This window comes from Medicago truncatula, chromosome 1 (genome assembly GCF_003473485.1).
Source record: "Medicago truncatula cultivar Jemalong A17 chromosome 1, MtrunA17r5.0-ANR, whole genome shotgun sequence".
Lineage (NCBI taxonomy): Eukaryota > Viridiplantae > Streptophyta > Magnoliopsida > Fabales > Fabaceae > Medicago > Medicago truncatula.
The window spans coordinates 47,889,431-47,911,958 of NC_053042.1; the positions used below are offsets into that span (position 1 = coordinate 47,889,431).

A 22,528-nucleotide genomic window follows, 5' to 3' on the forward strand; every position below is an offset into this window, starting at 1 on the left:
AAGATTCACGGACCAATACCAAAGCACGATGACCAATATCAAATTAAAGTGCTGAAAATGAATGAACTAATGATACTTTTAAGTAAAAAAATAATGAATAAAATAATAATAAAAAGTTGAAATATTTTAATTCTGCAAATCCTGTCTTCTAGTGTGCCACATGGTGCGTAATAATCAGTATTTTTTTTAACGATTGTGTCATCTATCTTTTTTATAAAAAAAATATAATAATTATTTGCAATTTTTGTCATCTATCTTTTGCGTAGTAATCGGTATTAAAAAAATGATTATTTGCAATTTTTTTTACAAAGTATAGAGATCAATGCCAAAAAAAAAAAAAAATGCATAAATTAATATCAAAATATGTTGAAAGTGCAAGAACCAATAATATATTTAAGCCTTTATAAAATTAACATTAAAATATTTTTTTCCTACAAAAAATAACTCATTTAACTATTAATTTAAGGATTTGGTGTACCAATACATTCGAACTTTTGGATATACCATAGAATTTGCACTATGATATAGGTACGCTTTCGAAATTCATCATAACATGTATACCGATAGTATTATTTTCTTTTGATGAAGTAATCAATGGCTATAAATTCATTATTAAGATAAATAAATAGAATGATCGAAATTCAAACCCCACTTAATTATTTTATTTTGAAAGGTTTAATAATTAAATTTGTTAATTTTCTTTAAAATCTAAGACTATCTCACTAATTAACTTTTACATAGTTTAAAGGTTAAATTAGTGAAATATTAATGATTTATTCTTTTTTTAAGATCCCCTAAATACTGTGTGTGTTTCTGACAGTGGGTGTGACTTTGTCTCCGTGTCTTACGTCCATGTCTTTCTCTTCTTCTCTCACTCAATGCACTGTATGTGACAGATTCATTCATTCTAATTCTATTATATTCTTTTCTATACCAAATAAATACGTACTGTATTACGCAGTCATTTTCTCTCTTCGGACTAAGCAAAGCCATTTGCAAATTTCCATCCATTGGTTTCTGTTTTGTGTACTATTATACATTCCAACTGTGCCGGCCATGGTCGGCTTTTCGCATTCACATTATTCTCTTTCATTCTTTCTACCTTTTCTTTATTTTGGAGAGTTATACTTATAAAATAAACTTTGAATATCTACAAGGGTCCATTAATATGGGCTGTGTTCAAGCCAAACCATTAGAATCTGAAGCTAACTATAGAGGACTAGACAGGTTCAAGATGGAAAATGGGTATGTTCCAAGTTCTGATTTTGTTGCACACAGAAGATCTACTGGTCAAAGTCAAAAATATGTTGCAAAGGGTAAGGATATTGATCATCATGTACATCAGAGACAACCCAGAAAGCATAAAGTAGTTGATGGCAATATTGGTGGTGCAAGAGGAAAGAGAGATGGTGAGTTGAAAGATAGTAAGAAGCAGTTGAATAGGTGTTTTGATGATGAGATGGTGGATGGTTGGCCTAAATGGTTGGTTGATAATGTTCCTTCTCAAGTGTTGGCTGGTGTTGTTGCCAAGAGTGCCGAATCTTACAAAATGATTGATAAGGTTAGATGCTCTTTCTTCATGTAACAGTTCTGTTTCATGATTTTTAAACGTAGTATAGTATATATGGATTAAGCAATGATTTATGTCAAGGGTTTTGGAAAATTCCAAGTACAAAATGATTTGGTAATTCAATGGCTATCGGCTTTAGTGTGCTATGTAGCGTGTTCACTGTTCGGTGTACACATTTAGTAACATTCAATTATTCTATTTTCTCAAATTATTACTGGTCTATCCGTTATTGTGTCTGGTCTCAATACTACATTCATAATGTGAATACTTTGGTAGTTTGGATATCTAACAATGCTTCCAGACATTTTTCATGATGAGGCATCATTCTTCAGCAAGTTATATTTTTCTTTGCTTGAATCTAAGGTGTTCCAAAGTTAATCTTTTTGCATTTGAATTGCAAATTAAGAAACATGATTTGAATTGCCAATTCCAAAGCCTTGTTAGTCATAGGTCATAAGTATGTACTAAGTGTAACCAAGGATCCAATTGGTTAGTTATATCGGGAAAGTTTAAGCAATCGTGGAATCATAATATTGATTTCTATCTAGAAATAGAATAATATTGTCTGGTACAATATTCAATGCAACTTAAGCCTCTTGGTCTTGTTTTCTAATCATTGACAATCTAATATGAAAGTCTTGATGAAATTCATTAGTTTATAGTTTGTTTAGAGAAAACCAAATTGGAAGATTATAATAACTAAAAATATTGGCAGAAGAGAGCAAGCTATAGTTGACTTTGGCCTATGTTATTTACATTTTGTAGGTAGGACAAGGAACCTACAGCAATGTTTATAAAGCTCTAGATCGAGACACCGGAGATATTGTGGCCCTCAAAAAGGTTCGCTTCAATACATCACAGCCTGAAAGCATTAAATTTATGGCAAGAGAAATAACTATATTACAGAGATTGGATCATCCCAATGTAGTAAAACTTAAAGGGTTAGCAACTTCAAGAATGCAGTACAGCATATATCTAGTTTTTGATTTCATGCCAACAGATTTGTCAAGAATTATTTCTCGGCCTGGAGAAAGACTAACTGAACCACAGGTTAGAAGAATTTTCTTTGATGAATTGAACATTTTAGCAGTTGGATTCATTTATTCTCCTTAATAATCTTATAAAGTCAATGTAGGTCAAATGCTATATGCATCAATTGCTTTCAGGTCTTCAGCATTGCCATGATAGAGGAATTTTGCATCGAGATATAAAAGGGTCAAATCTTTTGATTGATAAAAATGGGATGCTTCAGATTGCAGATTTTGGACTTGCCAATTATTATAGTCCAAATCAAGATCAGCCTCTCACAAACAGGGTTGTGACGCTATGGTACAGAGCTCCTGAATTGTTGTTAGGTTCCACCGATTATGGAGTTGGTATTGATCTATGGAGTGTTGGATGTCTCCTTGCAGAAATGTTTAAAGGAATTCCAATCATGCCTGGAAGAACAGAGGTAACTAACAATTAGGCTCAAATGATAAGTGTACTCGGCTATTTGTCATTGTCTTTTATTTTGCTCTTAGAATTCGGTCTTTAAGCCTAATTCAATCCCAGAATCTAGCTCGAGAGGTGAAAATTGTGCAGTCATTATAAGAACCACTTTGGTCATATATATCTTAAGGATTGCTCTATGCATAATTTTGTGAGATATCGTCTGCGTATAGCTGCTAATCATGAAGTTTTCCTGCTTCCAGGTTGAGCAACTTCATAGAATTTTTAGGTTATGTGGCACACCGTCGCAAGAGTATTGGAGAAAGCTGAAACTTTCTACAACTTTTGTACCTCTGAAGTCTTATAGACCAAGTCTGGTAGAAACTTTCAATGATCTGCCCCCATCTTCTTTAGGTCTTTTATGTACTCTTCTTGCTTTGGATCCTGCATTCCGCGGTAGTGCGTCTAAAGCTCTTAAAAATCCGGTGAGTAAAGACAGCAATTTCTTCTCCTTAATGTGGTTCAGATCTTGAACTATTTATCCATGTATGTATTTAACTTATATTTAACTCCCGTTTCATGACATGAGTTTGAAATGTTTTACAAGAGTTGTCAAATTTGTGGAAACATATTCCCTGCAGCCCAATTATTCATCTCGACCATCTGATCAAGAATTAATGGTCGAGATTGATTATTGCGTGGTATTATTACTGAAGGGGATGTGGATCCCAAGTTTTTTGTATGTTCACCATAAATCAAGTGACTTGTAGAATTACATATCTCACAGATATGTGTTCTGCTTAAGCATTGATGGTCTAATGAATTTGTGCAATTTAATTTCACTAATCATTTTTGTGATGAAAAAAAAACATAATATAGACTTTATGTTCTCACGATGACTCAATATAGGCTCATGCAAGGAAACAGTTTAATGCTTAAGCAATTCCGAATTTACAAATATCTCTTTCCCGCAGTTTTTCTTTACAAGCCCATTGGCTTGTGATCTATCTGGTCTGCCTGCAATCTACAAAGAAGAAGATGAGCATACTCCAGCTAAAGAACAGATAAAGTAAGTTAATCTTGTCTATAAAGGTTTTGATACATTATATTTTATTATCATACGTCTAATGTGAATGTGATATATCTTAGTTTCTTGGTGAGAATTATTGCTTTGCTCTTATTTACAGGTATATTAACTCTAAAATCAGGCGTTCTCGTACATTTATGGAGCGTCGCAAGAATTTAGCATCTAATAGGCCAATAGAACATACTGTATCCTCAAAAGAGGTGAGTATTAAACCTTATGCTTTAGAACATCATGTGACTAATGAAAATTTTTCCATTCACAGGGTTAGATTATCATTTTAGTTATGCAAATGGTGCTATAAACATCATGGTTATTATTGCAGGTACTCAGAAATAATGCTGAGGCTGAAACTTATGTTCCAAGTGAAGAACCAGGTAGTGCAACAAGTAGTACTTCATCAAGTGTAAACCAAGCTGGAGTTGGGGACCACTCACCCCTATTTCTCTCTCCATTTCTTGGTTCTGATCAAAAGCAACCCCACAAAATCCATAGTAGGCGTGCAAATATTGGTGAAAAAAACATCAAGAACCTTCCTCCATTATCCAAGCCAAAACCAAATGCAACCAAGAAAGATGATGGCAGATACAGAACAGACCAGATTTTCAGGTCCACTTCCACCAGAGAATTTAGAAAATTAAAAACAGAAGAACATTTACTCTTTGATTAGGCAATCCAAGATTATGTATACCTAAAAAATTGATTATTTCATTATATCATTTGATTTTATGTATTTTGAAAGTTACTCTACATATTCAACGTTTTTTGTCATTGGAAATAAAAGGGTCATTTTCAATGATTGAATTAAAGAAAAATACAGTTTACTATGTGTTATAGAAGTGTTATGCAATTATTTACCATGTTAGCATTTTAGCAACTATTTAAGCTTTAATATATTGCAACTTGGAAGAATGAAGAAAAGAATAACTACGGTAACATTGAGCTAACACTTGGCACAAATGAAATTTGAAACATGCAATTGATTATTTTATGCTTATGTACCAATTATCAAAGTATTTATTTACTTATACATATATCATTGTTAAGGCTAGATATTTTTAATTGTTCACGTCATACATTATATGAAGTTAGTTGAGTTGTCACTTTCTGTGATAGTCTTGAGAAAATCTCTAATCGTTCCTACTTGTTTTGTTTTACTCTTTTGTCTTTTTTTTTAGCTTCATAATCAATTGATAGAGTGCCACCATTAAATTTTTGGATTAAGGTATGCAGAACAAAGAGATAATGGTGAATAAGGAGCTGTTAAGTGATATTGTGATAATCACCAGCCTTGGTACCATCTGTTAAACAATGAAACTCAATTGGTCAAGTCCAAGTAAAAATTCCAAACCTTAACAGTGAAAGGTTCACTTTTGTTAGTATGTCTATTTTAAGCTATTTCTATAATAAAAGATAAAATAAAGTTAAATTATTGTTCTCGAGTGTGCAACATATGATTGTTGTTTGCTTGAGTTACTAACTTAGCTGAGATGTCTTGCTAGCATAACGAGGGTTTTGCACCTCTCAGATTATATATATAAAAAAAAAGTCAAATGATTTTTATATAAGTTGTTTTCATAAGCTAGCATAAAAAGATTATAGAAATAAGCTGAAAAAAACTTATAAACACGTCGTAAGTTGTTGTTGCCATAACCTCTCTCAAATAGTATCACATGAGCTTATGCATATTGATAAGCTCAAATACATCAACTCAAACAGCTCTTTGTTGATCAGCTTATTGAGAATATTTTAGTAGAAGGTCAAAAGTTGAATTGGGCAGGTTAGACTAGACTTGGTTGGCATCTAAGATAAAAGTCAATAACAGACACTGAAGCTGTTTAAATTACTGTTTAAGTAAGATCGCAAATTTATTATCATAACAACAACTACCCTAGCCAAAAAATAAGATGAAAACTTAGGAGAAAGAATTAAATATTTACGAAGGAATGTCTTTTTTGCTGAGTTTATATATGAAGTAAACTATGTTAAGATTTATTCAATATCATATTTTTATGGTTATTAAAAGCATAGACCATGCATCAAAAAGAAAAAAACTTAAGATTAGTAATCTCAATTCTTAGAAACATTTAGAATTCTTGCTTGTTTGATACAAAGCATGCTAATTTTCACTTGTTCTAAGTTCTTACAATAAACATTAGACACCTTTGATGACATTTTCATTACAAAGCACATATATTCCAAAAAAACACAACATGCTCCCTAATTCATTTTTCATGTAAAACATCTTATCTTACAAATACATCCAGAAATATTTTTCCTCTTTAGTTTGTTTCAATTTCTTACCTTGAAAGCTAAGATTACTAAACATTTGATTCAATCTAAGGGCTAGTCACAGTTCACACGCCATACCGAACATCGCTGAACTTGTTCTTGATCCACTTGAAGCTGTTTCTTACACTACTTTTAAGCTTTCCTTCCACTGCCAACACATTATAAGACTTGATTCTCTTCTTCCTCTTAAGCTCTGAATCATTTGATGCAGAAAAACCACTTCCCTTATCACTTGGTCCATTGAAATTATATGAGTTAGACCTTTCACTGTATCCAAATTCAGTGTAAGAACAAGAGTATTCAGGAAATGACTTGCTTTTCTCCATCACCAAAAAAGCACACTTGTTTCTAAAAAGCAACCTTCCTTTTGATCTCTCTCACTGCATGAAACATGAAATGTTTGTATTACATGAAGAGAAAGTTGTGAGGTTTTAAGAAGGGAAGATTTAAGTCATGATCATGTGTGGTGGCACCCCATGTGTGATGTTGGATACATAGCTGCCTCTTTTTGAATTTTAAGAATCATGAATGTCATTGGTAGTGTGGGAAGTGGGACATACTTTTAGAGGTTTTGGTTGGAGATGCCACTATCTAATAGTGATGATACAATGTGAATTCTCATTGCAATAGATTGGGACCTACCCTTTTTAGTGGGGGGACAAAGTTGGTTGCTTTATCTAGTTTTTGATAGAGAGATAAGGCACTAGTATTTGCTTTTAACAAATGCTAAATTTTTATTTGTTGCCATGTTTTAAAAATCGGAACGAATCGTACGGTTCAATCGGTTGAGTTTATAATCAGGTTGAACCATGATTTAGTTCAATCAGATTGAACTGATTGAACTATAATTCAGAGGTCTAGTTGGTTAAATATCGATTTAATTTTTTAAAAACGTTTATTGGCTTGCCATCATTCATCGACATTTATGTATGTTGTTTGGTCATGGGGAGCTTCTAGTGTCCCAACCATTTCTATATGTAATGAAAATTGGAGTCATCTTCCACCTAATGTCAAAATCAGTGGCTTAGTGCTTTTGTGGGCCTTGAACTCTCATGCAAATCACATATTCAAAAGATTGCATTGTATTGCATGCCTAGATTTTAAATTTTGCTTTGAGACAAATTATGTAATGCAATTATCATCTCTGCCTAACTCTGATTTTCCAAAGTCATATCGGTATTATTAGTAGTACAAACTACAAATGGGACAAAACCATTTGTGCTACACAATTTTTTTATTAATGAATATCTTAAAATCTATATCCTTCGAAATTTTATTTAACATAATATGTTTTTTATACCACATAATTGAGGGTGTGATCAAGTTGTGCTGTCACATATCTAAATGATCAGATCTTAACTTTCATTCATGAAATTTAATTTATTAGTAAATAATTTATAAAAATATAAAAAGAAGATAGAGTTTGAATTGGACTTTGTTTCGATATGTTCGTGATTATAAAAACTAGAAAACGAAAATAAAAGACTTTTGGGTACATGTAGACCCCCATGTTTGGTAGTATGAGGTTAGTACCAATTTAAGTGGGTTTTAAAAGCTTTGGTTCTTCTTATCTTATAGATTCGAATATTTATAGCTTCTAAATGAATCAGTTGGTCGATTTTGTCCAATGAGCAATCAACATCTTTATGAATTTTCTCTTGTTAATATATTAACAAAGATGAAAAAAGGAAAATGCAAATTGAAAAGAAAGTGAGAAATAAAAGTAAGTTCAATAAATGTAACAAAAAAAAAAAATTGCAGAAGTGTTAAGAGTTCCAATAAGAGATAGTCTGACAATGTGTTTTATAGGTGGGACATTCCTCACATCACAAGTTGGTTTTGTGGGCTTGCGTTAGACCTAATCACGATTTCTAATTTCTAACATGATATCAGAGTCTCCTTCAAGATCCGTTAGACCACATGCTATCAGATTTTTGCTATCAAACCATCCACCATTTATGTCCACATCCCAGATGCCCAGTCTTGGGCGTGATGGTGTGTGTTAAAGAGTCCCACATCGAATATATATCCTAACAATATGTTTAGCACCTCACAAACCGATTTTGTACAGTTGTATTAGACCCATCCACGATTTTTAGTAAGAAGCTCCACGAAAATGATCATACTCCTATTTACTTTTCTTTTTTAGATAAGCAATCACTCCTACATTCTTAATATTGTCTGAATTCTTCAAGAACAAGCATCATATCAATATATGCGCTGTTCAGATTCCAAAATTTTGCAAGCCTCTAGCAAAATGAAAAATTAAACATGCTGGTTACTGAACACAATCATGGTCCATGGATTAATCGAGCAACCTAAACATCAATCAAAACCATGAAGATGAAAGTTTATGACTTTTTCCTGCCCTTTTGTTCACGACAAACAACATTTGAAAACTCGCACATAAAATGTTCGGCTAAATAAATTTGACATTACCAATTAAGTTAGAACTTGCCGACATGCTATGTTTACTTGCTAACAAGTGAAAAAAGAGACTTTTAAAGTGAACTTTCTTTTACATTTCTATAAACAATGTAAATGACAAAAAGAAATATTCTTAGTTATTCCTGGAAATGCGTTATTCCTAAGAGGTATTTTATCTTATCTCCATAAAATAAATCACAATAAATATTCCTAAATGTTCTGATACCAAAAACTTTACATGTTAATATTTATAAAAATAATAATGATGATGATAACAATGACGACGACAATATTTTTTTATTCATATGTGCTATCACATTTTCATTATGTTTATGTTGAGCTCAATAGTTAATGACCTTCAGAAGAATTGTTTTGGAAAATTTGAGTTTTGTTATTAATTTCTTATTTAATATTCTTTTTTGATAAATATTGTATAATTTTTAAAGATAGTAGTCAATAAAAAGATTTTTTTTTTTGACTAAAATAACCATTTACAAATCAACTGTTCCATTATTTGGTTTTATTAACTTCTTTATTATTTGGTTTATATTATACTTTAAAAAAATATATTAAAATATACATTTGTATTTTTGTTAGATGATCAAACTGTTTTTATTTTTGTTTCACTAGCTAGTATGTCAATTAAAAGAAAACTATACTAGAGTTCAACTAAAAGGCAAATAAAGTATGATCAATTATTTCAATCCTTCTAAAGGAATCAATTTTTTTTGTAAGCCCAAAAAATTCAATTTTTTTAACCATTTGTTTAACGAAATTATTATGCAATAGTGGTAAAGAGATTTAAGCATATGGCTTGATATCATGATGTGTACCATCCAAACCTTGCCATTAGTTAAAAGAAAGCATTGTCATTGCAGTGAGTGAATGATAACTATATATATCACTAACATAACATTATTAACTAGTACTACTACTTACTGATCTTTATTATTATATCATAAAAATGTATAAGAAAATTGCTTGTCCTACCAATTCCTACTTTAATGAGTAATGAGAAGCTTCCCAAAGAAAGACGTTGCATGCACTCATGAGATAGATGACAAATCACTGGTTGGTGAGAATATAAAACATGACTAACATGACAAAGTATAATTCTTAAACTCAATATTTGACTTAAATTATACGTATGTTACTTATGGTATTTTTCTAATTTAAAGTTAGTGGTTGTCTAGGTGTAGATCGATTAAGGTCAATATTATTTTGAAAAGAGTTAAAAGCATATGATTTTGTTTACAGTTAAAATTGTAAAATCAGCTTCGCAATAATTGTTGTGGACCACAAAATTCAAGACAATTAGAACAATCCCTCTAAATATGAATATTTTTCATGTTGAAAGTAATAACATATGGACACTTGGTGAGTGCTTAGGTTCTCATCCAAAGTTCGTAACAGCAATGCCAAGTCATCATAATGCTACCACAAGCATTCCTTGGCACTTGAGCATGTTCTTAATGATATTTTTCAGTAACTACTAAAAATGACCCCTCAAAATTTAAATAATGACTCGTACAAGAGAAAAACAATTATTCATTCACATTCCATTACTCAATTGCCTATTATGTTTTTTAAGAGAAATGTTATATGAAATAAAAAAAAATAAGTTCAACATCCAATTTGTATACTCTTTGGCTTCGATGGGGATGTGTAGCTCACTCGACTGAACTGTAAGATTAAATGAGTTAAAAAGTTAAAAATTCAAAGTTCAAATTCTGACAAAAGATAAAATAATATTTACCATTAAAGAATACTCTTTAGATAATATGTTCTCTTTTCATTTCAATCTTTATTAATATCACATGTTTTTTATTTGGAATTATTCATATATTATTAAACTGATCAGTTTTGGGTACTTTTACCCTTTTAACACAAGGCATGCATCTGTGAAAACACAAGGCACGCAGATAAAGACTTCACACGACACACGCTGTTGTTCATATTTTGAGGAGTAATGTCTGCTGCAAACTATAATCATGTCTTATAGTACTAGTGTCTTTTGTTAATAGTGTTCTAATCATTATTATGCTAGGCGTAGTAAGATTAGTACTAGTATTAAACAGTATGTGAATACTGAATTTTGCTCTAAATTGTATAAAACGAACGTTTGCAATTTGCATAGTAATGTGCTGCATATAGATTTTATGGACATGGATTTTCTGTGTAGTTTGGTGTGTTATGGTGCAGAGGATTTATTTTACATTTTTATTCTCTGTAATTACTACTTAGTGTTAATTTGAGTGTTTTAATTCCTAATTTTAAATGTTTTTAATATAGTTTCTAATTAGTCATTTACTTATTGGTATATATATTATATATTTTGTCTCCTCCTCTGTCTGTTGTTCTACGGTTTAAGTTTCTTATAGTTTCTTCGATTAAAAGTAATCATATTTAAGACATTGCAAGATACTAAATATTAACATCTATCTGAACTATAATTTAAACTTTAGATCATATTGCGAGAGATTAACTCCTTCTGTTAGACTCAATCTTCGATAGATACTTCTTGTCCATTCTTCTTAATGCAGTACTTTTGTTGACACACATTTTTTATATCAGGAAAATGTGGTAACTGGTAAGTAGTTCATTGCATCTGATACCTTGCCATTCAATAATTAACGACAGGCGTGATTTTTTATTGCAATGACATGATTGTTTCTCGTATGATGATTTTTATGTAGGTTCAGGATAGGGAAGAATCAAGGTTAGAATTATAAGGAATATTATTTGAACAACCACTTTTGTTGACAACTTACGAGACAATATAAATATACAAAGAAAATGTGAGTATTGACCCAAAATCAAAGCAAGAGAGAGAAAAAGTAAAAACACATTTTATATATGAGAAAGAAAGTTGTTAGAAAATGATCGTTCAAATATCATTTCTCTAAAATTATACTCCATCCGTTTCAAAAGAGTGTCGTTTTAGGTGTTTACACACATATTAATAAATGCAATGATTAAAAGAAAGAGAATAATTATTTTACCAAATTATCCTTATTAATTATTGGTTAGTTTTAAAAGTAATATTTTGGAAGTAGTGTGTAGAGTATTAATTGGAGGCATAGTTTTAAAACTCGGCTCGGTCATCGACTCGGCGGGGGTACTGGGTCAATGAGTCAATGGTCGAACCACCGAGTCATTGGTCGAACCGCATGACTGAATCGGAACCACTCGGATGACTCGGTTAGATAACTCGGTCCTTAGATTAAATTTATATAGTTATTTAATCGGATTAACTCGGATTGAATCGGTGACTCGGTCACTTTAGAAACTAAAATAATTAATGAGTGTTGTAATTTAAAAAAGGTTTACATTTAAGGACAAAAATAAAATCAAATGGGTGTTTAAATATATGGACGAAGAGAGTAATATATATTCAAATAAATATAGTAAAATAAAAAAAATCTTTCAAAAAAAATATTGTAAAAAAAATGGTTATTAAAATATTTGAGATGTCGGACAATAATATTTAAATGATAAGAGTGTGCTTGGTTACTTAAAAAAAATAGAGTGTACTTCGTTCCCCTAAAAAAAACTGTTCAGTTATTATATATAAATAATAAGAAGTAATTTTAAAACAAAAGAGGTTCATGTTGCAGTGGATAAGCGATTGCCTTGCAAGCTCGGAGACGCGGGTTAAACACCCAGCGCTGCCATTTTTTGGCTTAATTAATTCAATTAATTTCTGCTTTACTTCAAACCGGTCCGGTTTGTCAAACCCGCCGGTTCACCGGTTTTTCCCGAGTTTGACCGAGTCACGCCAGTTCAGTCCGGTTTGATTACATGACCGATCCATTTATCAACTCGAACCGGTCACCCCACCGGTTCCTGGTCGGACCGGTTCAACCGGACGGTCCGGTCCGATTTTCAAAACTATGATTGGAGGGTACAATTGAAAAGAAAAAATTATTATTGCATTGGAAACTGAAAGTGACATTCATTTTAAAACAATTTTTTTTTTTGCTAAAGCGACACTCATTTTGAAACGAAGGGAGTACTAGTTTTTGGACGGATTTCATCTAATGCAAAATGATTTTTTTTTTTTTTTTGTGGTGATCGTGGTCAGGGTTCGAACCACAGACCCTGCGTATAACATGCATTGTCCATGTCAATCGAATTAAGCTTACTAGTATCCGTGGAAAGTGTATTAAAAATTAAAGTACCATTGTGAAAGAAAAACATCATAATATTTTAAGTAATCGAAAGTATAGAAGATGGAGTAGTTAGATGGAATAACTATTTAAATAAATGAATTTTTTACGGGACTATTTAAATAAATGATATAGTATTATTTAAAATAAAATAAAAAACTGTCTTTATATTTTAAAGTTACAAATAATTTAAGATGAACAAATATTTTTAATATAACATTTATATCTAGAACGTATATAGAAATATTTGAACCATTAAATAAGTTGACATGGGAGTTCCTTAAAAGAATTTTTTTTGACATGGGAGTAAAACCATGCTCAAAGAGTTGAATAGGAGGGAAAAAGGGAAAAGTTAAGAGAATAAATGTTGTAGAGATAAACGCAAACTTGGTTGAGAATGTGTTCGGTTGAACTATATAACTGAAGTGCAGTCAAAACATCTAGACTGTTCGATTTAGACCAGATCATCCAAATGTGATAATGCAGTTAAACTGCACTCAAATCCAATCTAAATGAATGTAGAGAGATTTTGTGAGAGTGTATATATCAAAGTTGAAGAAATAGAGGTTGGATAGCTTAACTAGTTTTAATTAATAGTTAAAGAGTTGGAGGTTCAGGATTTAAATCAAGCGGAAGAAAACAAACTAATATAACAATTAACTTCCTAACGTCTGCCATTCCAAAATCAAAAATCAAAAATCAAAAGTTGAAGAATGTTGTTGAGAAGCAAAAGTATCGCTGTCAATTGGCCAGGATGTCTCAAATATGATGAGTCCTTAGTTTTTGTGTATCTGTTCCTGGAAACTATGCATTTAGGGATGTCTCCCATAGTTAGGGGTCCTCATTAATTGTTTATTCATGCATTGCTCTTTTTTCTATCTCTTTCTTTTGATTATTGGACTATTTCAAATCAATATAATTGGTAATTTTGATTTGACTTAAGATCCAATCTCACAATTTGCATGCCACTCAATTTTGATTTTGCCATTTTTATATCATGGTCATATTAGTGTGGCTGTTAATATTAGAATTTTTTAAGAATATATTGTTGAATATGATACTCTTTTCTTATTGAGGAGCAATTTTAGTTGTTCCCTAACTTTATTATCATTCCTCTCCATTTTGTTTAATGTAACATGCTCATGTGTTTTTGCAACAGAATCATTCGTGAGAGTTTTCTATTGGATTCTTTTGTGATGTAAAATTACTCAAGAGTATAAGTTATTTTGGAATAGAACATTGTATTAAAGTAGAGCCAATCAAATGGAATAGTACATTGTGTTAAAATGGAGCCAAATCAAATATGATCCTTGATGCTGATAATAACAATTCAGAATGGTGTTATAGCATATGTACTTACAAAAGTGCTTATGTATAAGTTACATATTCTGTTGTGCATCAGACATATTATTTTATCACGTTATTATAATATTACTATTTTTTTATATAGATAGACAAAATGACAATAACATTTGAAAACTCACATATAAAAATGGACGAGTCGGGGTTTCAATCCCGATCAAGGTGTCGGTCTAGCAATTTCAACATTTTTCTTAAAATATTGTGATGCATACTCGGCCTGAGACTTTAAAGACATAAGGTCTACCTTTGGGCCATGTGTGTATGTATCTAAGACCAAATACGGGTAGTGATACATGGGCAAAGTTATTATGCGTAAGTCATTTCCTTATGCACCCTGCATAAACACTTCACAACCATCAGATTTAGAATATATTTCACCGATCAGGCAACTTTCTTCCTTTCTCCACACTAATTTTGCAGTGAACTCATCCAATGCAAAAGAAACAAAGCTCGATCTGAACCAGATTGGAGGAAAGCAACACGAACGAGGCTGGCAAGCAACTGTTCGTTTTCGTTGAAATCGAAGCTCAACAGCGACAACTCTCTTTCTCTGTAACTGTCTCGATCGTGACCACGGCCACGGTCCCGATCCCGGCGGTCGGAATCAGAGGGTTTGGGATCGGAGGAGCGGTTGTTGTTATTAGTGGAAAGGAGAAGTTCTTCTTGGTCGCGTTTGTGACCGGCGACTTGATTGTGGCGGCGTTCGAGTGCTTGATCGAGGCTTGAATCCGGGCTTTGGGTTTGGTTTAGGTGACCTTGGCACTAGCCGATGGTGGTCGCCTCCTCACCCGAGGCTGATTTCCGGCGGTTCTATTTTCAATTGCACCCTGCTGGATCAAAGAAAACAATTAAGTACATCTAATGGTTTTGGAGTACGAGTCACAGAAACCATTTCCACAACAAAATGGTTTTGGAGTCCAACTCACAGAAACCATTTCCACTGCAAAATGGTTTTGGCATAATGAGCTGGGATTTATGCAGGGTGCATAAGGATTCCTTATGCATGATAACCGCACCCGTGATACATAGACCACCTTATGTGGCATTAGTTAACGATCAAATCTCAAGATTGGTGTTTCTATTCATCTTCTCACATGTTCAAAACACTTCAGATTCATTTCAAGAATTGTTACTCCTGAGTTCTACCTACTTCCTCTCTAATAGATTCGTTTATGATCTTATTTGGTATGACCATTCATCGAAAAACAAAAATATCAAATAATGGTATATGCTCTCTTTTTTTTCTTCCTGAGAGGAGGCTATCTTATGCTCTTGTTGATCCTTTATCACCCAACACTCAGTAGTACACATCAAGTAATGAACAGTCAATGCTGTTCGGTTTTATTTTTCTGAAAACTACTTTCTTCACCTTTTTTCCTTTGTATCACAACAATGACAATGTTAGGTAATATAAGCATATGCTGTTTCTATTTATCTGTGACATAAAATGCATGAACCCCTAACCCCTATTTTAATCCTCCAAAGATAAAGACTCCATCAGTCCATTATACTCAATCCAACAAAGATTAAACAATTTAAATATGTCACTGGATGCAACAAATAAAAAATCATGGCATTATGGCATATATATGGTAGAAACATGGCGGATATAAATAGAAAAAAAAGTGCAGAAAAGTATATATGAACATATGAGAAGTGCAATGAATAATGATAAACTACTAACCAGATGTTGGAGGTTTATGCTGCGTTTAAACATCTTCACTTTTGCTTTAAAAAACCTCTTAGGACTTGTGTATATATAACTTCGTAGGAGTTTGAAAAACTGGTCATGCTTTTTCCTGATGTATTGTTCATGGTGAACTCTAGAAGACTCGTCGTAGTTTAGGGGGATTTTCATCTTTATGGCAGACAGGGATTAAGAGTGTGTGTGTTAAGATACTCATGGAAGTGAAAGGAAGATTGTGTTTTTTTGTGTTGTTTTATTTTATGATCAAATCTATTTGATTGTATTTTATGATCAAATCTATTTCATTGTTTCAAAAAATAAATCAAATAAAAAAGATTTTGAATAAATTTAAATATGATTGTATCACGTTTGAGTGTTGTTGATATGATATCGATTGGTGGTAATTAATACAACTCTCTTTTTGGAAGGTCAAGGGAGGCTTCAGCCAATTTATGCATGAATGAATTATCGTGTCAATTTGATCCATAAACTAATAAAAATCATATGAAGTTTATAAACTATACTCCTATCCATTTTGTTGGTCTCTTTTGAAGGACTAAATTGATGATGAAAGTATAATTTAATGACATTTTAGTTAATTTTAATAGTTTAAAGATTGAAGATTATTGGTGATAGAATGATAATTTAAAAACTATATTGATTCTTTGTTGCTTCCGAACCTTTTTTTTTTTTTTTTTTTTTTTTCTATAAATAAGTGGTTTTTGGTATTCACATTAAAATGATTTTTTATATCTTTATTTATTAATTTTGTTAGGTCTGCAGCAATTTAACCTAATTTTTTTCCACTCATTTGCTTTATTACGTTTGCAATTATTTAACCTAACAAATTCCATCTAAAAAATGCAACGCACCAATTAATTCATTCCTATCCTCTTGCCTCTTTTTTTTTAAGGAAATATTTTCTACACTTATTTATGCTGCACGTTTGTTCTATAAACTATAAGCATATCAATGATCACGTTTGATGCCTTTTATTTTATACTTTTTTTTTTACAATTTTTTGTACACTTTCTTATATAAGGAAATATTTTGTACACTTATTTAATAAAAAAAAAATGCATCGCGCCAATTTCATCTTATCCTCTTGCTTTTTTTTTTTGAAGGAAATATTTTCGACACTTGATGTTGCACGTTTGTTCTAGAAACTATGAGCATATTCTTATTTATTAATTTTGTTAAGTCTGCAGCAATTTAACCTAATTTTTTCCCGTTCATTTGCTTTATTAGGTTTGCAATTATTTAACCTAACAAATTCCATCTAAAAAAATGCATCGCACCAATTTCATTCCTATCCTCTTGCCTTTTTTTTTTAAGGAAATATTTTCTACACTTATTTGATGTTGCACGTTTGTTCTAGAAACTATGATCATATCCTTATCCTTATTTATTAATTTTGTTAGGTCTGCATCAATATAACCTAATTTTTTCTCGCTCATTTGCCTTATTAGGTTTGCAATTATTTAACCTAACAAATTACATCGAAAAAAATGCATCGCATCAATTTCATTACTATCCTCTTGCCTTTTTTTTTTAAGGAAATATTTACTACACTTATTTGATGTTGCACGTTTGTTCTAGAAACGATAAGCATATCAATGATCACGTTTAATGCCTTCTATTTTATACTTTTTTTTGGATTTATTTTTTTTTTGACAATTTTTTATACACTTTCTTATTTAAGGAAATATTTTGTACACTTATTTAATATTAAAAAAAGGCAAATTCTATGGTACACCCAATATATTTGAGTGTATTGATACACTCGCTCTTTAAATTAATAGTTAAATGAGTTGTTTTTTTGAAGAAAAATATTATTTTTTATCATTTATAATTATAATAACTAAATCTTATTCATAAAAAATGTCAACAAAATAAAATTATTATTTTTTGAATTTTTTTCGCTCATAATTGAGAACATTAATTATTTTTTACGATAATATGTAAAAAAAATTATTATGATTGTTATAAATAATGAAATGATGTTTTTTTTATTTATTTTTATGAAATGATGTTCTATAAAATATAACTATTGACAAAGAGCTATTTATTACATAAAAAATGATCGTTAATTTATAAAATTATGAAACAGGAGTACCGGTACACCTCACTTTGTGAGTGTACCGTAGATGTTCCCTTAAAAAAATGGATCGCATCAATTTCATTCATATCCTCTTTTTTTTTTTTGCTATCCTCTTGCTTTTTTTTTTTTTTTTTGACAATATTTTGTACACAATACTAGAAAAATTCATCGCACTAATTTCATGCCTTTTTTTTTTACAATATTTTGTTCACTTTTTTTTTTAACCAATTTCATGCCTTTATTTCATTCCTATCCTGTTGCCTCTTTTTTTTTACAATATTTTCTACACTTATTTAATACGTTTACAAACTGAATACCATAATTTCCATGCAAACTCGGCTACCCTAATTTCCATGTAAACTTGGTTATATATACCAAGCCTTAAACGTGTTTCTCTCTAAACAAAACAAAAAAACCTTAAACCGTGTAAAAATTTCACACAACACAAAATTCATATATTTTTATATTTAGAACTTTGCAAATGGAAAGACGTGACCTTAGAACTTATTTTTTTCACCGTTACCAATTATATATTGCATTTTATTATTCGTATGTTAAATCCTTTACAATAAACCCTAGCGGAGCACGGGTCAAAAATCTATTTTTAATTAAAAATAGTGTTTTTTTTTTTTACCATGTTGTATTTAAACTTATTTTGAATCGATGAGTTGAGGAAAAAAATAAGTGGTTTTGAGGGAAATTTTTTTTGTTGTATTTAAACTTTATTTTGAATAGCTACAACGAATTTATCCAAATAGAAAATGTTGGCCTTTTAAACACATGATTAGGAGATTCCTAAGTTGTACCTACAACATGATAAAAAAAAAAAACACATGATTTGGCTGTCATACTTGATTTTCGAGGTTTAAAATTGATTTTAACATGTTCGATTGTTTTTGCATAGAATTGATTTTGCTTAAAAAAAATAATTCTAACTTAATGTTATGATTCATAATTTTTTATGATAAAAGTGATTTTAAGGTAAATTTTATTATTCAAATCACTTTTGTGTTCAACTTACTTATAAGTAAAATCAACTCATTAGATTTCAATATTTTTCACCACCGAACCAAAGATGCACTCGATTGATACAAATAGCCACATACACATGTAATATACAAGCTTTTATTTTTCCAAATTAACTTTCTTGCAAGTATGCAAAATGAAAAAGCACTCACTTAGATTTTCCATTACTTATAGTACAAGTAAGGAACATTATTACATTCTGGTAAAACTAACCTCTTGAAAAGAGAAACAAATATTTCCTAGTAGTTATCACATTTCTAAAAATCCTTCCACAGCAGAAGTAAGAAATGATTTGCTACCCTTATTCCTAACAGAGCAATTAGCTCGAATCTCTCCTTTAGTTCCAGTCAAAACATTAAGCTGCCCCATTTTAAGCATAGCAGCAACAAATTTCTCAAAGAACAAAGATTGATTCACAGCAAAGTTAGTAACAATATCCTTAGTCCTCTTATCAGTGTACAAATCTTGGTCTGAAGTAAAGAGACCCTGATGGTTCATAAGATCAAGGTAGTATTTATTATCAAATTTGTTGGGACTACGAAGTTTTTCGATTATCTTGAAGGCCTCTTTCCTAAGACTCAAGTTTGGTGGTGCATCTTTCTCACTTGGCTCACTTGCTGATCCATCCAATAATACTGATCCATCACAACCCTGCATTTTCATTTTTTTAATCCATAAATAACCAAATATAATAAGTTTGGATTTCCAAAGTTAGCTAATTTAATCACCACATATGCTAATTACAAGCATTGTAATGCTTAATTAGTATTGTTTATAGTATAAGCTGATCCTAACTAATTAAGCTAAATATACATTAAATGTATTTACCTGGACAAAGCAGGCATGGAAGTGAAGGCGACGAAAGCCAGCAGCTTGACCAACATCATCATTGAAGATCTTTTCTGATGATAGATTCAAGCTTAGGACATTTTGAATCGTAGAAGGTCCATGATAGTCCCTTCCTTAACTATAGGAGGAGGTTTGGCTTGTGCTTCAGACACTTTGATGTGGGAAAATGAAAGAAAGGTAAGAATTAGAAGAAAGGTGAAGAAAGCACTCCTACAAGAAGCATAAGCCATTGTGATATGTAAAAGTTAAAAAGATAATGATTCAGATGTAATAGCCACACTAGTATTTATAGTAATATGGTGTTGTTGGGTGTACATGGATATATTGTTGAGATTTTATCTTCATATCTCTCTCTATAATCTCCTTAGATTAAGGGATTGTACAGTTGTATGCTTTATTTGTTTTTCCTAATTTATAGCCTCTGATATGCTAATTCACTCCTAAGTTGTAGCTTATTTGTAACAATATATATTGATGGTATGTACCCATCTGATTCATTGAGAAAGTATCAGTAATAAAATACTTCTTTCTTTCAAGTTGGTATCAGAGCGATACCTATTTTTTTCTTTTCGAAACCCTAGCCAAAATGAGTGAAAAAAATATTGAAGCATCTGGAATAAAATCAATTCCAGTTGTGGTTCAATCTGAAGGCGTTTTTAATGCTGGAATCGTTCTTGATGAATCAAACTATGATGTTTGGTCACAATTGATGGAGATGCATATTGCTGAAAGAGAAAAACTCTCTTATATTAGGGGCAAAATGAAGAAACTTTCTGAAACTGATGATGGGTATGAGAAATGGTATGCTGAAAATCAGAAAGTGAAGAGATGGTTATTGATGTCCATGAAACCTGAAATCATGAAGAGGTATTTACGTATACCTACTGCCCATGAAATATGGAGTGCCTTGTCGAAGGCATTCTACGATGGAAGTGATGAATTGCAGGTCTTTGCATTGAATCAAAGGGCTTTTGCTGCTAGACAAAATGGAAGGCCTTTATCTGAATACTATGGAGAACTAGTTGAGATATTTCGAGAATTGGATCATCGGGATACAGTGATCATGAAAGATCCTGATGATTCAATTGCATATAAAAAATCCACTGATCGATTGAGGGTCCATATATTTTTGGCTGGGTTGGATGGCACTTTCGAGCAAGTTCGTGGGGAAATTCTGCGTAGGGATCCGATTCCAGGATTGGAAGAATGTCATGGCTTGATTCGGCGAGAAGCTGTGCGACACGCTACTCTAAAGGGGGAAACTAAAGACTTTGAATCTGCTGCAATGATGACTCGAAATCGACAAAGACCAAGTAAAGGTACAGACAAATCTGCTTACAAGTGTACCCACTGTGATCAAACTGGACATTCCAAAGATCGCTGTTATGAACTTGTGGGATATCCAGAGTGGTGGGATCACAGTCGAGCACCTAAAAAGCGGGGCTCTAAGAATGCTTTCGCTGCTGCTGCTGCTGAAACAAATGCAAATGATGACAATGGAAAAATGGGCTTATCATTGGTGACAACAACAAATATTGATGGTAAGGCTCTAAATATCTCTGCACCTGTTTTAGATAATATATGGATAATTGATTCTGGTGCTACAAATCACATAACTTTTGATTCTAGACATATTGCAAATCTTAAACCCTCTTCACAAAAATCCATTTGTACTGCTAATGGTAGTGAGGCCTCAGTTGTTGGTGAAGGGTCTTTATCTCTCACTGAAACTTTAAATCTTGACTCTGTTCTAGTTGTCCCATCTTTAAATCATAACCTTTTATCTATTTCTGAAATCACAACATCCTTGTCATGTGTTGTTATTTTTTGGCCTAACTCTTGTGTTTTTAAGGACATCCGAACAAAGCAGACGATTGGTTATGGTATTAAGCGGGGGAAGCTGTATTACTTGGACTTGACTTCAAAAGGCTGCAATTTGTTGTGTCAAGCTTTGAAAGTGGAAAGCTCTAAGCAAAATAAGAATAAGACTGAAGTTTGGCTATGGCATCGACGTTTGGGTCATGCATCCTTTGACTATATCAAAAGATTATTTCCTAGTTTGTTTGAAAATTTGGATTCTTCAATTTTTCGTTGCGATGTATGTGAACTTGCAAAAAGTCACCGAACTTCATTTCCTCTTACTTTAAATAAAAGTCCTTTTCCTTTTATGGTTATTCATTCTGATGTGTGGGGGCCATCTAAAATTTCAACATTAGGTGGCTCACGTTGGTTTGTTACCTTTATTGATGATTGTACTAGAGTAACTTGGTTGTGGTTAATGAAATCAAAAAGTGAGGTGAATTTGTTATTTCAGAAGTTCCATAAAATGATTAAAACTCAGTATAATGCTCAAATTCAAGTTCTTAGGAGTGACAATGGAGGAGAGTATAAAAGTTCTGAATTGAAACACTTCTTTGAAGTAGAAGGCATTATTAATCAAACAACTTGTTCCAATACACCCCAACAAAATGGGGTTACTGAACGAAAAAATCGTCATTTGTTAGAGGTTGTTCGTGCTATATTAATAGAG

The 22,528-nt window shown here is 31.8% G+C and overlaps 4 protein-coding genes across 4 annotated transcripts; 2 read left to right on the plus strand and 2 right to left on the minus strand.

Moving 5' to 3' along the window:
• The first annotated feature begins 868 nt into the window (after window positions 1–868).
• Window positions 869–4,837, plus strand: LOC11419452 (probable serine/threonine-protein kinase At1g54610). Its single transcript, XM_003592014.4, has 7 exons — window positions 869–1,561; window positions 2,336–2,620; window positions 2,706–3,023; window positions 3,265–3,486; window positions 3,976–4,070; window positions 4,189–4,288; window positions 4,411–4,837. The coding sequence occupies exons 1-7, from the start codon at window positions 1,169–1,171 to the stop codon at window positions 4,753–4,755; spliced, it is 1,758 nt and encodes a 585-aa protein (XP_003592062.2). The 5' UTR covers window positions 869–1,168; the 3' UTR covers window positions 4,756–4,837.
• Window positions 4,838–6,146: 1,309 nt separating this feature from the next.
• Window positions 6,147–6,925, minus strand: LOC11408542 (uncharacterized). Its single transcript, XM_003592015.4, has one exon. It carries the CDS (start codon window positions 6,701–6,703, stop codon window positions 6,443–6,445), a length of 261 nt encoding a protein of 86 aa, XP_003592063.1. The 5' UTR covers window positions 6,704–6,925; the 3' UTR covers window positions 6,147–6,442.
• A 12,313-nt stretch (window positions 6,926–19,238) lies between these two features.
• LOC11418431 (peroxidase 12-like) lies at window positions 19,239–20,263 on the minus strand. The gene is given in 4 exon segments (XM_024777549.2): window positions 19,239–19,800; window positions 19,978–20,050; window positions 20,052–20,110; window positions 20,112–20,263. Coding segments are annotated over 4 exon segments (651 nt in total). The 5' UTR covers window positions 20,229–20,263; the 3' UTR covers window positions 19,239–19,398.
• Window positions 20,264–20,574: 311 nt separating this feature from the next.
• On the plus strand, window positions 20,575–22,009 carry LOC120577686 (uncharacterized). The gene is made up of 2 exons (XM_039829485.1): window positions 20,575–21,539; window positions 21,851–22,009. The coding sequence occupies exons 1-2, from the start codon at window positions 20,585–20,587 to the stop codon at window positions 21,886–21,888; spliced, it is 993 nt and encodes a 330-aa protein (XP_039685419.1). The 5' UTR covers window positions 20,575–20,584; the 3' UTR covers window positions 21,889–22,009.
• The last annotated feature ends 519 nt before the right edge of the window (window positions 22,010–22,528 follow it).

Excerpts from the sequence above, each read along its gene's own strand:
- LOC11419452 (XM_003592014.4), top strand. The coding sequence starts at position 1,169 with ATGGGCTGTGTTCAAGCCAAACCATTAGAATCTGAAGCTAACTATAGA. Across the intron at positions 3,487-3,975 it reads CTAAAGCTCTTAAAAATCCG|TTTTTCTTTACAAGCCCATT; the intron begins GTGAGTAAAGAC and ends TCTTTCCCGCAG. Across the intron at positions 4,071-4,188 it reads CCAGCTAAAGAACAGATAAA|GTATATTAACTCTAAAATCA; the intron begins GTAAGTTAATCT and ends TCTTATTTACAG.
- LOC11408542 (XM_003592015.4), bottom strand. The coding sequence starts at position 6,703 with ATGGAGAAAAGCAAGTCATTTCCTGAATACTCTTGTTCTTACACTGAA.
- LOC120577686 (XM_039829485.1), top strand. The coding sequence starts at position 20,585 with ATGAGTGAAAAAAATATTGAAGCATCTGGAATAAAATCAATTCCAGTT. Across the intron at positions 21,540-21,850 it reads GACAACAACAAATATTGATG|GACATCCGAACAAAGCAGAC; the intron begins GTAAGGCTCTAA and ends TGTGTTTTTAAG.